This window comes from Scleropages formosus, chromosome 1 (assembly GCF_900964775.1).
Source record: "Scleropages formosus chromosome 1, fSclFor1.1, whole genome shotgun sequence".
Taxonomy (NCBI): Eukaryota; Metazoa; Chordata; class Actinopteri; order Osteoglossiformes; family Osteoglossidae; genus Scleropages; species Scleropages formosus.
The window spans coordinates 27,462,837-27,476,863 of NC_041806.1; the positions used below are offsets into that span (position 1 = coordinate 27,462,837).

A 14,027-nucleotide genomic window follows, 5' to 3' on the forward strand; every position below is an offset into this window, starting at 1 on the left:
GACGCCAGTCCATCGCAGGGCACCCCAAGCACCCAAGCAAGACTGGAACCCCAGATCCCACTAGACAGCAGGCCTGGGCCAAGCCCGCTGCACCACCGCGCTACCCCCGATTTGCTCTGCTATATTTGGTTTCTCAGTGTTTTTGGCTTTTGAACTTCGACTGATGTGCCTTTTTGTGTGTAATAGTATGTATAATCAATTTCAAAAGGAAGATGACACTGTTTCAGGCAAATAATCTGCCAGATATTATGGTGTAAAGTGGTTTTATAGTATGTATGGTGGGGATGAGGCTGTGTATTGTTCTTTTGTTGTAGTCGGTATTTGAATTTAATAACTTTATTGAATTTTACACCCGTGCTGAACATCAGCTGGGGGATATTGTGCCGTGATTCTTGATCCTTGCATTGTTTGGTGTGTCGGAGAACTATGCGTGTGATGTTCAACCATGCGAAGGTGCAATACAGCTTGTGTTGTCACAGTCCCGTTTGCGGAGCCCTCCTTTAACAGCAACAGTATGGTCAACATCGGTTTTTAGTACACGTAGACGCTCTCTGTTGAGGATACGATGTGCTTTAGCACTTTACTACAAGACTTGAATCGATTAGGTTTGTTTGCAGCTGAAATATACAACCCTGAGCAACACGCCAAAGGGGAGAGGAACTCTGGCAACTCTAAGGTACAAGTTTTGAATATAAATGTCTGCTTATGCATGACATTCATTCTAGATGCGGCTTTTCCAAAACCTGGACATTGAGACACCACTACCTGCATCTGGCTACAAACGAATTCACTGGAATTGAAATGTGCACTGACTACGCACTGTATAATCCAAAGTAATTTACAGTATTTAGTAATGTGTCACCAGCAGCTGGACCAGTTTCTGTTTTCACCTCTATGCCCATATTACCTCCACATGCTGACATACATGCCTGCTGTAAGCAATTAAGCTATGCTATTTCCATGTCATCGTAGCAAAATCAGAATGTGGCTGTTCTGGCATGGGTGCCTGGGTACTTTTCTTGTGGGTGCGGTACACGTGTTTTAAATCTGGTATTTGAACCACTCTTTGGTGAAGGGTTTTAAAGCCCCAGGTTCCTTTTGTCATAATGGATATCTACATTTTGCTGTTAAATTCCGATGTTTATTACTCAAGATGTTTGGAGAAGTAAGCTCTGTCATGTTTGTGTTGGGAAATGTTTTTATAATGAAATGTGAGGATGTTGTTTAATGTTTGTGATGTGGAACATTGGAAGTTTTATTTCTGTTCTTATGGTATTGAATAAAGTATGGAAAAGAGAAAAAAAAAAAAATCCATATCATCGTTTGTATGTAACAGGTGCTTTTTGGGTCTACATTTTAGTCAGGTGATGGTAAAAATCATATTTCTGGGGACAAACTGCCTGCTTGAACCTGCCTCCAAATACAAGGACTGATGTCTTTAGGCGTAAAGTACTTTAGGAGCGATAAGACACGGAGTAGTATTAAGCAGTGCTTCGAAAATGTTTGATTCGGCTTTTTGTTCGGTGTATAAAAATGGGTGTAAACTAGAAAAAAAAAAAAGATTTCGATACATTGCGATGATGTGTTTAAACTGTGTTAAAACCTCCTTTCGTGTCAAGGTTACATTACATGTGTTTCGTACGTTGACAGAAACTCGGATTTCGGTATCACACGTTGACATTCGACACTTGGTAACACAACTGTGATTTAGACAAAGGCCTTTTGTCGGAAGTGTAGCACTGATTGCATTATTATAATAAGACTGTCTCGTTTAATTCGTAAACGACGGGATGAAATGGAACACATACGGCCTTATATATGAGCTCCGAGAGCGCGCTTTCATGGCATTTCAGAAGTGAACAGCCTGAAGTACAGGGGGAGGCTTGAATTTACATTGAACGCGAAGTCGCCGTCTGAATTCTACGTATGTTTTGTCCCGTAGCAAATGTCACGAATGGATTTGGGAAGGATCTCGAGGAGAAGAAAACACAAGGGGAGAACTCGGCTCGGAGCTCGAGAGGAACGGCGGCGGGCTGCTTGAGTCTACAAGGTTCTCAATCATTGTTTAAGGGCCGCCTCCGGGCGCGCGCTCAGCTCTCAGAACAACTCCGCTCTCGGTGTGAAAAGAAGGAAGAAGCAAATGGCAGAAGTCGCTCCAGCTCCGGCAGCCGCCGCTGCCGCCGCTCCGGCTAAAGCTTCCAAGAAGAAGGCTGCGTCCAAGCCTAAGAAGGCGGGTCCCAGCGTCGGGGACCTGATCGTGAAAGCCGTCTCGGCCTCCAAGGAGCGAAACGGCGTGTCTCTGGCCGCCCTGAAAAAGGCTCTGGCGGCAGCAGGCTACGATGTGGAGAAGAACAACTCCCGCGTCAAGCTGGCAATCAAAAGCCTGGTGACCAAAGGCATTCTGGTCCAGACCAAAGGGACCGGCGCCTCTGGCTCGTTCAAGCTGAACAAGAAGCAGGCGGAGGCCACCAAGAAGAAGCCGGCCAAGAAGGAGGCTCCGAAAGCCAAGAAGCCAGCCGCAAAGAAGCCTGCCGCGGCCAAGAAGCCCAAGAAGGTGGCTGCGAAGAAAGCCGCCTCCTCCGCCAAGAAGTCCCCGAAGAAGGCGAAGAAGCCCGCTGCGGCAGCTAAAAAGGCGACCCCTAAGAAAGCTAAGAAGCCGGCAGCGGCCAAGAAGGCGACCAAGAGCCCCAAGAAGGCAAAGGCGGCAGCCAAGCCCAAAGTGGCAAAGCCCAAGAGCAGCAAGGCTAAGAAAGCGGCTCCTAAAAAGAAGTGAACACGCTCTTTTCGCAGTATTCATAAAAGGCTCTTTTAAGAGCCACCACGTGGTTAATAAGGAGAGAAATTTTCCTGCATAAAACTTTCGGTATCATAAAAATATGTTGTTACACGCTGACGCATGCATTACACGTTTTCGCTCACTTAATTCAGTATAAAATGCTACACCGTACCCTCTTTAAAAGCATGCTTGTCCCTATAAGGGGAGGGGGGAACTGACAATGACAAAATAGTCAATCGGTTGAATAGTATTTTGGCCAGTGGGTCACTGGGGAGTTTTGAGTCATTTATCCCTTGAATATTTGGTATAACGGGGGTGCGGTGGCGCAGTGGGTTGGAACACAGTCCTGCTCTCCGGTGGGTCTGGGGTTCGAGTCCTGCTTGGGGTGCCTTGCGGCGGACTGGCGTCCCGTCCTGGGTGTGTCCCCTTCCCCCTCCGGCCTTCCGCCCTGTGTTACCGGGTAGGCTCCGGTTCCCCGCGACCCCGTATGGGACAAGCGGTTCTGCAAATGTGTGTGTGTATTTGGTATAACGTTTTATAATCGACTATTAAAATTCAAAGTAAGACCAAGTATGCTTAAAAATAAAACATCTCCACAAAGGGCTAATTGTCGCAAACTGTAAAGTACTCCGAAAGCAACTGTTTATTTCTGTTGGTAAGGCGCAAAGGAGGGGAGGGGTCTGAGCGCCAAAATTGTTCTTCATGCTGATTGGATGTCGTCGTTTCATACTTCTGTCCAATGAGAGAAAGGGTTGTCAATATAAATGTGGTCTTAGGCACGCTCGGTTACTGTTTCAGTTGTCTGTGTGAAGAGGAACGGTGTATTGTACTACAATGAGCGGACGTGGAAAAACTGGTGGCAAAGCTAGAGCTAAGGCCAAGACTCGTTCATCCAGAGCTGGACTGCAGTTTCCAGTCGGCCGTGTTCACAGATTGCTACGCAAAGGCAACTATGCTGAGCGTGTTGGTGCTGGAGCCCCAGTTTATTTGGCTGCTGTGCTCGAGTACCTGACTGCTGAAATCCTCGAGTTGGCTGGCAATGCTGCCCGGGACAACAAGAAAACGCGCATCATTCCCCGCCACTTGCAGCTCGCTGTCCGCAACGATGAGGAACTGAATAAATTGCTGGGAGGCGTCACGATCGCCCAGGGTGGCGTACTTCCTAACATTCAGGCCGTTCTTCTGCCCAAGAAAACGGAGAAGACCGTCAAGACTAAGTAAACTGAGCTTCAGTTGCTACACAACACAACGGCTCTTTTAAGAGCCACTTCCATTTTCAAAGAGAGTATCTTTCTCTATACATGAAACGTTCTCTGTTTGATTTAAGCATTTTCCTTAGTGTCATAGCCCATGAACTTTATAACCTTATAAATGTCCTGAGCTTGTGGGTAATTTCCCCGAGCCCTACAATTTTCCTCTGTTCCACGTAACCCGGGACGCGTTCCGACCGCAGGCATAATTACTGAGGTTGGTCATTACTCTAACATTAAATACTTGGTTGGGGTTTTTTTTTTTTTTTTTAAATCCAGCAGAATAGATGGTCGCTTTTATTTTTAAGAAGCTTGATTTTAAGCCGACATCATACAGCATATCGATATACTGTGAGTGTGTAAAGCTCGTCTGAAGATTCAAGACGAAGACTGTTCTCACACTCAATTATTTATAAGCGCTTCATATGGATATGGGGTTGCTATTGGTATTTTACGTGGAAGAGTTTACGACACGTTAAATCTAATGTATCTCATATTTGATACAGTAATTAAACCGCGAAGGAAGCTCTCCGATTTTCTCTATTTGCGCCGCAAAAGTTCACCAATTGCAAACGTTAGTACTTGTAGTGGTTGACCAATGGCAATGTAGAACGAAACCGACCAATGGGAGCACGTTTATTGTGTTTATAAGACAACGACGCGCGAAGCGTGCGATTTCAAGGCAGTTCGTAAGAAGTGTTGTATCGTGATGGCTCGTACCAAGCAAACCGCTCGCAAATCTACCGGCGGCAAAGCTCCCAGGAAGCAGCTTGCCACCAAGGCTGCACGCAAAAGTGCCCCGGCTACCGGCGGCGTGAAGAAACCTCACCGCTACAGGCCCGGCACGGTGGCTCTGAGAGAGATCCGCCGCTACCAGAAATCCACGGAGCTGCTGATCCGCAAGCTGCCGTTCCAGCGCCTGGTGCGAGAAATCGCCCAGGACTTCAAGACTGATCTTCGTTTCCAGAGCTCCGCTGTCATGGCTCTGCAGGAGGCTAGCGAGGCTTACCTGGTTGGTCTGTTTGAAGACACCAACTTGTGCGCTATTCACGCCAAGAGGGTGACCATCATGCCCAAAGACATCCAGCTAGCCCGTCGTATCCGGGGAGAGCGCGCTTGAAGTTCCCGTTGCAGACACTCGTCACAAAGCCCAAAGGCTCTTTTAAGAGCCACTTCAATTCTGCCTCAAAAGAGCACGTGTTTCATTAACCATATTAGTGGCTTAAAAAAGAAAAATACATTGTAGTACAGTAGTCTTGTCCACAGGTGAGGGTAACCTGCTTCGGTTGAAATCCGTTATAATACCGGTATCTCCGTGTCAGGTTCTGAAAGTCTTGCCTGTCTGAATGCATCAAGTGTAAAACTCTTCTTTTTTTTTTTTTTTTTTTTTTTTCCCTTCCTTTCTTTCCCTTCCTCAAACACCAAGGGAGAAGGGAATGAATTATTACCTCAACTGGGTTCAATGTCAAAGGTTCCTAATGCTTGATGCCTTGACAGAACAGAACAGAATAGAATAGAACTTTATTTGCCATTTGTATACGTACACAGGGTCCGGGCACATACGAATTCTTGAGCGATGCTGAGAGGGTCAAACGTAAAAACAACGTGTACACAATAAATACTCTAAAACTTCAATAAATAAAGCTAAAATGATACAATAACTACAGTAAAAGAGGGAGTAAATACTAAAAAAGGAGGAACTACTTTTAAAAAAAGGAGGGGAGCAAATACTTTAAGAAGGGGGGGCAGGAATAAAAAAAAAAAAAAGTAATGACATATCAGCAATGGTAGAGAGAAAGCAAGGATTTTGATAGTGATTCATTAAGAATATGGAGCAAAAAAAGTATATTTGCTAAAGCTCTTTTGAGCAGCTACATAAGCCTGATTTTCCTAATGTTCTGTCAAAATAAATGCGTCAAATTGTCAGGAAAGGCCTTCTACTTTTGAAAAATGCATCTGAAGCGGTGGCTCATTCAAAAGCTGTTCGTTACCTTTAAATTTTGCTTCTCGGTGAAGACTTTGACACACAAAACATTTGTTGTTTACTGAATGACAGTTAAAGGTCATCTTCTGATGATGCATTGATGAAAAAATATGACCAAGTACCAGCAGTCTGTAAATCATAGATTATGAAGGAATGAAATTACTAATCCCCAGGGAAGTTTACTTTCATTGCATCAGCATACAGTAGTACAATATGCATACCTTAAGTAAACCTATAAATGAGGAGAAAACTAAAATGAAATATAAATAAGTAGGGAAATAAATGTTACCAATTGATGTAAGTAGAAACATAAGCGAAAGAATAAGCAAAACAAAGAAATGAGTGAAGCTGAGGGTGTTTGGACCGAATGCTTAGTGCTACTTGATCATTAAGAGGTCATTTGACCCCCTGCATGAAGAGCCTGATGGCTGCTGGTCGAAATGTAATCCCAGCACCACGACTGGACCAGTTTGTCGATGGATGTGTGCCATTGTTTTATTGTGGTGGCGTGCGGAGAGTTTAAATCATTGTTGTAGGTGTACCAGTACTTGCAAAAGTCTGCCACAAAAATAAGTCTAATGAAACACACATCAGATGAGCAAGTGAGATTACAAAGCAGAATCTGTACATCTTTAATTCTTGAAAATAGTCCACATTTTACACACACACACACACACACACACTGTCTGAAGCCGCTTGTCCCAAGCGGGGTCGCGGCGAGCTGGAGCCTAGCCCGGCAGCGCAGGGCGCAAGGCTGGAGGGGGAGGGGGAGGGGACACACCCAGGATGGGACGCCAGTTCGTCACAAGGCACCCCAAGCAGGACTTGAACCCCAGACCCACCGGAGGGCAGGCCCTGGCCAAACCCCCCCCAGTCCACATTTTGCCTGTCTTGATTAAAGAATTCCATATGTCATACCAAACATATATAGTCCTTTCAGAAAGTATTCAGACCCCACATTTTCCATGCTTTGCTGTACTCCTATTTCAGAATGGATTGATCCAGTTATAGTTGGCATCCACTGACACACAAGACCTCACAACGACAACACATTCTCAATTTTTTTTTTTTTTTTGCGTTTGGTGACCTACCTTTTGCAGGGAGATCGGCCCACAGATGGTTTTGACATTTGACAAAGTCACGAATGGATGGAACACTGGCACCCAGAAGGCAAGTAGCTGCCAGGATATGGCTGGTGATCACCACTGTTAAGCAAGTGCTCTGGCTTACAATGGGTCACTCATTCATACATCAGTGAAACACATTCTCTCTGTCACTCACACTCTATGGGTGTTGAACCCAAAGAGCATGTCTTTGGACTGTGGGAGGAAACCCGTGCAGACATGGAGAGAACATGCAAACGCTACACAGACTGAGCAGGGATCGAGCTCATGTCCTCTCACACCACCCAAGCGCTGTGAGACAGCTGTGCCACCATGCCGCCCCGCTTTATAATTTATTGTTTGAGCCTCTTTTGGTTTTAAAGGGAAAAAAAAAAAAGTTTATAAATTTAGTTCTTGCTTGTGTTGCTTTTCGACTGAGCCCTAAGTCCTACTCGTGAATAAGAATTGCGCTAACATTCCTCCTACGTTCCACGATTAGTAAAAAAAGTATTACCGCGTTCAAAAATTTTAAAACGGAATATGTACTAAATGTGTATGTAAGTGAATACAGTATGTACTTAATGAATTTGTTAAATTCCGCGCTGCAATTAATAAAGTATAATCCTATCCTATTTGTGGTGTGAAAGTAATCAATGCAAAGTCCAGGGTCAATATATTAGCAGGAGAATGATGAGAAAAGAAAACGAGAAAATTAAAACTTTGCTCATATCCTTCAATACTCAGTGAGATGTTTTAAATCACGTGTACCGAGACCATGTGGCCATTACTCATCGCGCGAGCAAAGGCAGGCAATTTCGTCACGGCGGTTTCAATTAGGTCGTCTTAGCCTGGATAAGTAGCTGTTGGTTTCTCAGGGGCTATATTTTGGTTCTTCGTTGAGTTCGAGAATGTCTGGTCGCGGAAAGGGAGGAAAAGGTCTTGGCAAAGGAGGCGCTAAGCGCCACAGAAAGGTGCTTCGTGATAACATCCAGGGTATCACGAAGCCCGCTATTCGCCGCTTGGCTCGCCGTGGTGGCGTGAAGCGTATCTCCGGCTTGATCTACGAGGAGACTCGTGGTGTCCTGAAAGTGTTTCTGGAGAACGTGATCCGTGACGCCGTTACTTACACCGAACATGCCAAGAGGAAGACCGTCACCGCTATGGATGTTGTCTACGCGCTGAAGCGTCAGGGTCGTACTCTGTACGGTTTCGGAGGCTAAAACTTTCATCCGCTGAGGGAACAAGTAAAAACCAAAGGCTCTTTTAAGAGCCACCCACATAACACTGAAAAGAGCTGTCAAATTCACCATTTTCTGAGCACTTCAGAGATGTTTCTACAATGTCCTGAGATGTGTCTTTGTAAGACGGTTCTTCCCATAAAGAATACCCCAGGGGAGCACTCCTAACGGCGGTGTTACGCTTCTTGTTTATACACCGTTTTACGTTTAAGCCTGTGTTGGGCCCTTTAACTCGCGTCTTATAGGTCAAGTCAGTTCGCGCTGAGATCAAGTGATTCGGTTGTAGCTCCGGCACAGGGGTGTTTGTCAGCTTCCAGTGACTGAAGTACGATTGCCTAGTGCTTCAAGCCCGATCTGCGTTTTTTGAGCTCCGCTATCACGGCTTTGCAGGAGACAAGCGCTGCTTACGTGGTCGGTCTGTTTGAGAACGCCAACTTGTGCGCTACTCGCGCCAAGAGGGTGACTATCACGCCCGAAGACATTCACCTGGCTCCTTTTAGCCGCAGAGAGCGCGCTAGAAGTTCCCGCTGTAGACACTCATCACAAAACCCAATAGCTCTTGTAAGAGCTGTTTCAATTCAGTTTCAAAGGAGCACTTTTTTTTTCTGTTTTTTTTCTTAACCGTATTGATGGGTCCATTCGAGCAGTGTACCACTGTCAATAGAAATGTACTGGTAAGAGTTCATGCTTTCTGACCAAAGGGCCTCTCTCTGAGCTCTAGTATCCTTGAGCAAGGTGTTAATCGTAAACCACTCCAGCAAAATTAGTAGGCTGTGTAAAAGGAATAATTTGCTTTGGAGGAAAGCATCAGCTAAATTAATAAATGTAATTTACTGTTAAACGTTCTGCATTTCAACCGAAAGCATTAGAATTTTGAGAGTCTCGTTACAGTAAGTTTTAATTCGGTTATACTCCCAAGAAGTGCATCAAAGACGTGAAGGGCAGGCAAAGGAAATGCTACTTTTTTGTGGGGACAGTTCGTTGGTGGTGGGGCATAACAATGGTTTGGTTATAGAACAGGTATAAAGTTCTCTTGATTTCAGTGCTCGAAATACGGTGTTTTAGTTTTACCATCTGTACTCTATAGAAAAAAGTCAGCACTTTATTTTTTTAAACTTAGGACACTAGCTCTTGAAATATTAAATGTCCCTTGAAGTGTAGGAAGAAAAAGAGAAACACTCATGTAATGTACTCTGTATTTTTGTTGTTCGAGAAGTACGTCACTTTGGAGAAAAGCACCTGCTTTATGAATTAATATAAACGTAAAATTCAGCAACGATAGGGTTAAGGCAGGAAGCTTTGCTCCTGGCTCGCAAGGCTAAAAATGCGCCACAAATGTTCAACCAATAGGATCTGAATATTATCGGGCGGACTTAGCCACTGCCAATGAAAATTTGCTGCAATGGGGGCTTGATTGGCATAAATTTAGCATAAGTAGAGGTGTGTGAGGGAATACGGATGTATTGTGTTCTGTGCTAGTTGTGTCGCTATGCCTGAACCTGCGAAGTCAGCGCCCAAGAAGGGCTCGAAGAAAGCTGTGACGAAGACGGCAGGCAAAGGAGGAAAGAAACGCAGAAAGTCCAGAAAGGAGAGCTACGCTATCTACGTGTACAAGGTGCTGAAGCAGGTCCATCCCGACACCGGCATCTCTTCCAAGGCTATGGGCATCATGAACTCGTTCGTGAACGACATTTTCGAGCGCATCGCCGGTGAGGCTTCTCGTTTGGCTCATTACAACAAGCGTTCGACTATCACTTCCCGGGAGATTCAGACTGCTGTACGCCTCTTGCTGCCCGGTGAATTGGCCAAGCACGCGGTGTCTGAGGGCACCAAGGCTGTCACTAAGTACACGAGCTCTAAATAAAGTGCCGTACAAATCAGCCAAACCGCAACAAAGGCTCTTTTAAGAGCCACCCATCTATTTCAGTCAAAGGCAAAACTTACCGATTTTTTTTTTTTTTTCTTCCCCCTTTCCTGAATAAAGTAGTACAGACGATTTCTTAAATGTATTTGTGTAATGTAATTATGATTCAACTTTTTTTTTTTTTTTTCTTTCAGTGGCTACATCACTGTGAGCTGGGAGAAGTCAGCAAAAACTGATTTTTCGATAAGTGTGTGTACTGCATTCGGAGAAAGACATAGCTGTAGATGTGTTTAAGTACAGTTAGTTTTTGTCAGCACATGCACAAATGTTCATCACACAAGTAGCTGTGTAAAACTTTACCAAAATATCGATGATTCCTAATAACCTCCCTAGTACTTTCAAAGGTGGGCTTCCACAACATTTACATCTTTTTATTTAGCAGATACTTTTCTTCAAAGTAATGTAAAACTAAAAATAGAACAAAAACTTAAAGCATGAAGGGATATAGAGGACATGCAGTTTTAAACAGAATGTACAAAAATATTGTGTTATTGCCAGTTTTCATTTAAATGCAATCTTAAGAGAAGAGTTAATGAGTTTTATTAGCCAAGTGTTCTAATGCACACAAGGAATTCACTGTGGTTCTTGATACTTCCAGTATTTACAAATAGCTAATACAGAACAGTAAAAGGAAAAGGGGGGGGGGGGGAGAGTATGTAAATAAGTAAATTACAAAAGTGATGGGATATTGTTGCACTTACAGACCTATAAGGGAGCGTTAACTGTTCTTATACCTGGTCATTCTGCTGGACAGTGCTCTGTAACCAGCCAGAGAAGAAAAGTGTAAAGAGTTTAGGCCTGAGGTGTGTGGGATAAAGCCTTGTTTTAGCAGAATGGTATTCTGGTTAAGTCAGTTTATGTTCATAACCTGTTTAAGTGAACGTGTGTACCGCTGTCTGTTGTGTCTTCATCAAGCTTGTGAAGCATATAATTCACTTTAAAGCGTTTGGAAGCAAATAACCATACCTCTACCATCCCAGGAACACAATAGTGTAAGGAACACAACACAAAAAAAAAAAAAAATCCACTAATCTTGTATCTGCTGCAAGTACCATTTCTGGGTTCTTCCAGCTCTAGTACCCTTGAGAAGGGTACTTTCTCTGCATCACACCACTGAAATAATAACTGTAGATGGTAGTAGTTTGAAAGGTGAGCTGCTTAGACTTGTCTCAAGTAGACAGAGTGCTTTAATAGAAAACACTTATACATTAAAAAAAAAAAAACTAACAATAGAATAAACAGCCCTTTTTTTGGATTCAAGTAGATGGCCCTTAAAAGAGCCTTTGGGGGAAAGAGTTGACGTTAACAAGGATCTTAACCTCCAAAGCCATACAGAGTGCGACCCTGTCGCTTCAGCGCGTAGACGACATCCATAGCAGTCACAGTCTTTCTCTTGGCGTGTTCGGTGTAGGTAACGGCGTCACGAATGACATTCTCCAGGAACACTTTCAGAACACCACGGGTCTCTTCGTAAATCAGACCGGAGATACGCTTCACACCACCACGGCGAGCCAAGCGGCGAATAGCGGGCTTCGTAATACCCTGAATATTATCACGGAGAACCTTCCTATGACGCTTAGCGCCTCCTTTGCCAAGACCTTTACCTCCTTTTCCACGACCAGACATTGCGCAAGCCACCAACGTGCACGTCTATTCTATAAAAACAAACGAAATTCAAGCCTGCCGAAAACTGCAGTCAATGATTGGAGCTAAGACGACCTAATTGAGACCACACGGAACAAACGGACTGCCCCTTCACCCGCGTAAAATAATGGGTACGTGTGCTATTTACCCAGTGTCTATGAAAATAGATATTTTTCTTTCAGATTTACGGATTTTATTTCCTCTTTCCTTCCCTTTATTCCCTGCGTTCTGAAATTAACAAACTATTGTGTCTCTATCTACGAACTGGCATATCAATCTGATTACTGTGACACGCCGATCAGCCAAAACACTAAAACCATAGGTGAAGTGAGTAACATTGATTATTTCATTATAGTGGCACCTGTCAAGTGGTGGGATATATACACACACACACACACACACACTTTCTGAACCACTTGTCCCATATGGGGTCACAGGGAACCGGAGCCAACCCGGTAACACAGGGCGGAAGGGGAGGGGACACACCCAGGACAGGATGCCAGTCCATCGCAAGGCACCCCAAGTGGGACTCAAACCCCAGATCCACTGGAGAGCAGAACCTGGTCCAACCCACTGCGCCACCGCGCCCACAGTGGGATATATTAGGCAGCAAATGAATAGTCAGTTCTTTAAGCATTCTCATCTTTTGAGTTCTCTGGCTGTCTACTGTTATTTATTGTTATTATTGTTACCGTTATGTGTTGTTATTAGTATTACTCACTGTCTTTGTTTCATTTTGTGCAGTATTTATATTGTTTTTGTTTGTAGTGGAGAAGCATTCAAGAAGAATTTCATGATACTTGTACATGGTACTTGTACCTATGATAATAAACTTGAAACTAGAACATGAAAGAATTAAAAATGGGTAAACGTAAGAATCTGAACAACTTTGATAAGGGCTATATTGTGATAGCTAGACATCTAGGTCAGAGCATCTCTGAAACAGCAGGTCTTGTGTGGTATACCTAGTATAGAATGGTTAGTACCTACCAAAAGTGTTCCAAGGAAGGGCAACCAGTGACAGGGTCACAGGCACTTAAGGCTTATTAATGCATCTGGGGAGCAAAACCTAGCCTGTCTCTTCTGATCCCACAGAAGAGCTACTGTAGCACAGATTCCTGGAACCCTTAATGCTGGTTACAATAGAAAGGCATTAGAGCACACAATGTATTGCAGCTTGCTGTGTTACTATAGTTTGGTCCAAGTGCCCATGCTGATCCCTGTTCACTGCTGAAAGCACCTACAATGGGCACGCAAGCATCAGAACTGGACCATGGAGCAATGAAAGAAGGTGGCCTGGTCTGAAGAATTATGTTTTTTTTTAGATCACGTGGATGGCTGGGTATGTCTGCATCATTTACCTCGGGAACAGAGGGCAGAAGGATGTACTATGGGAAGAAGACATGCTGGTGGAAGCAGCAAGATGCTCTGGCCAGGGTTCTGCTGGGAAACCTTGGGTCCTGGCATTCATGTGGATTTTACTTTGACACGTATTGTCTACCTAAAGACTGTTGCGGACTACCTACATCTCTTCATGGCAATGCTATTCCCGGAGGGCAGTGGCCCTGCCACACTTCAAAAATTGTTCAGGAATGGTTGAAGGAATATGACAGAGTTCAAGGTGTTGACTTGGCCTCCAAATTTCTCAGGTCTTAATCCACTCAAGCATCTGTGGAATGTGCTGGAAAAACCAGTCTGATCTATGAAGGCCCCACCTTACAACTTGAAGGATCTGTTGCAAATGTCTTTGTGCCAGATTTTTCTCTTTTCCTAACTTTATTTCATATAATAAGAGTTAAAACCCTGAAAAATTCTACATCACAGATCACAAACACAAACTCACATCCAAATATTTCATCAAAACTTTTCTCCTCATAAGCATGACAGAGCCCATTCAGTCATCTCATTTCACTAATACAAGGAGTGGTAAGCATTAGAGTTCAAAAACAAGTATAAAAATCCACTATGACCAGAAAATCTGGGACTTTAAAACCCTTAACCATTAAAAGAGTTTTTAGAAAAACAAAAAATACATCTTGCATGCATAAGAAAAGTACCCAAGTGCCCATATCAAACTTCTAGTCTGATTTTGCTTTGTCATTAAAAAC

The 14,027-nt window shown here is 43.9% G+C and overlaps 6 protein-coding genes across 6 annotated transcripts; 5 read left to right on the forward strand and 1 right to left on the reverse strand.

Moving 5' to 3' along the window:
• Positions 1 to 2,139: 2,139 nt before the first annotated feature.
• On the forward strand, positions 2,140 to 2,773 carry LOC114910262 (histone H1-like). The gene has a single exon (XM_029250661.1). The coding sequence runs from the start codon at positions 2,141 to 2,143 to the stop codon at positions 2,771 to 2,773; it is 633 nt and encodes a 210-aa protein (XP_029106494.1). The 5' UTR covers position 2,140.
• An 837-nt stretch (positions 2,774 to 3,610) lies between these two features.
• Positions 3,611 to 3,997, forward strand: LOC114910268 (histone H2A-like). Its single transcript, XM_029250692.1, has one exon. It carries the CDS (start codon positions 3,611 to 3,613, stop codon positions 3,995 to 3,997), a length of 387 nt encoding a protein of 128 aa, XP_029106525.1.
• Positions 3,998 to 4,735: 738 nt separating this feature from the next.
• On the forward strand, positions 4,736 to 5,146 carry LOC108933812 (histone H3). Its single transcript, XM_018751153.2, has one exon. The coding sequence runs from the start codon at positions 4,736 to 4,738 to the stop codon at positions 5,144 to 5,146; it is 411 nt and encodes a 136-aa protein (XP_018606669.1).
• Positions 5,147 to 8,015: 2,869 nt separating this feature from the next.
• LOC108933813 (histone H4) lies at positions 8,016 to 8,938 on the forward strand. The gene has a single exon (XM_018751154.2). The coding sequence runs from the start codon at positions 8,022 to 8,024 to the stop codon at positions 8,331 to 8,333; it is 312 nt and encodes a 103-aa protein (XP_018606670.1). The 5' UTR covers positions 8,016 to 8,021; the 3' UTR covers positions 8,334 to 8,938.
• A 750-nt stretch (positions 8,939 to 9,688) lies between these two features.
• Positions 9,689 to 10,306, forward strand: LOC114910272 (histone H2B-like). Its single transcript, XM_029250706.1, has one exon. It carries the CDS (start codon positions 9,841 to 9,843, stop codon positions 10,213 to 10,215), a length of 375 nt encoding a protein of 124 aa, XP_029106539.1. The 5' UTR covers positions 9,689 to 9,840; the 3' UTR covers positions 10,216 to 10,306.
• Positions 10,307 to 11,589: 1,283 nt separating this feature from the next.
• Positions 11,590 to 11,907, reverse strand: LOC108933810 (histone H4). Its single transcript, XM_018751151.2, has one exon. It carries the CDS (start codon positions 11,899 to 11,901, stop codon positions 11,590 to 11,592), a length of 312 nt encoding a protein of 103 aa, XP_018606667.1. The 5' UTR covers positions 11,902 to 11,907.
• Between the last annotated feature and the right edge of the window lie 2,120 nt (positions 11,908 to 14,027).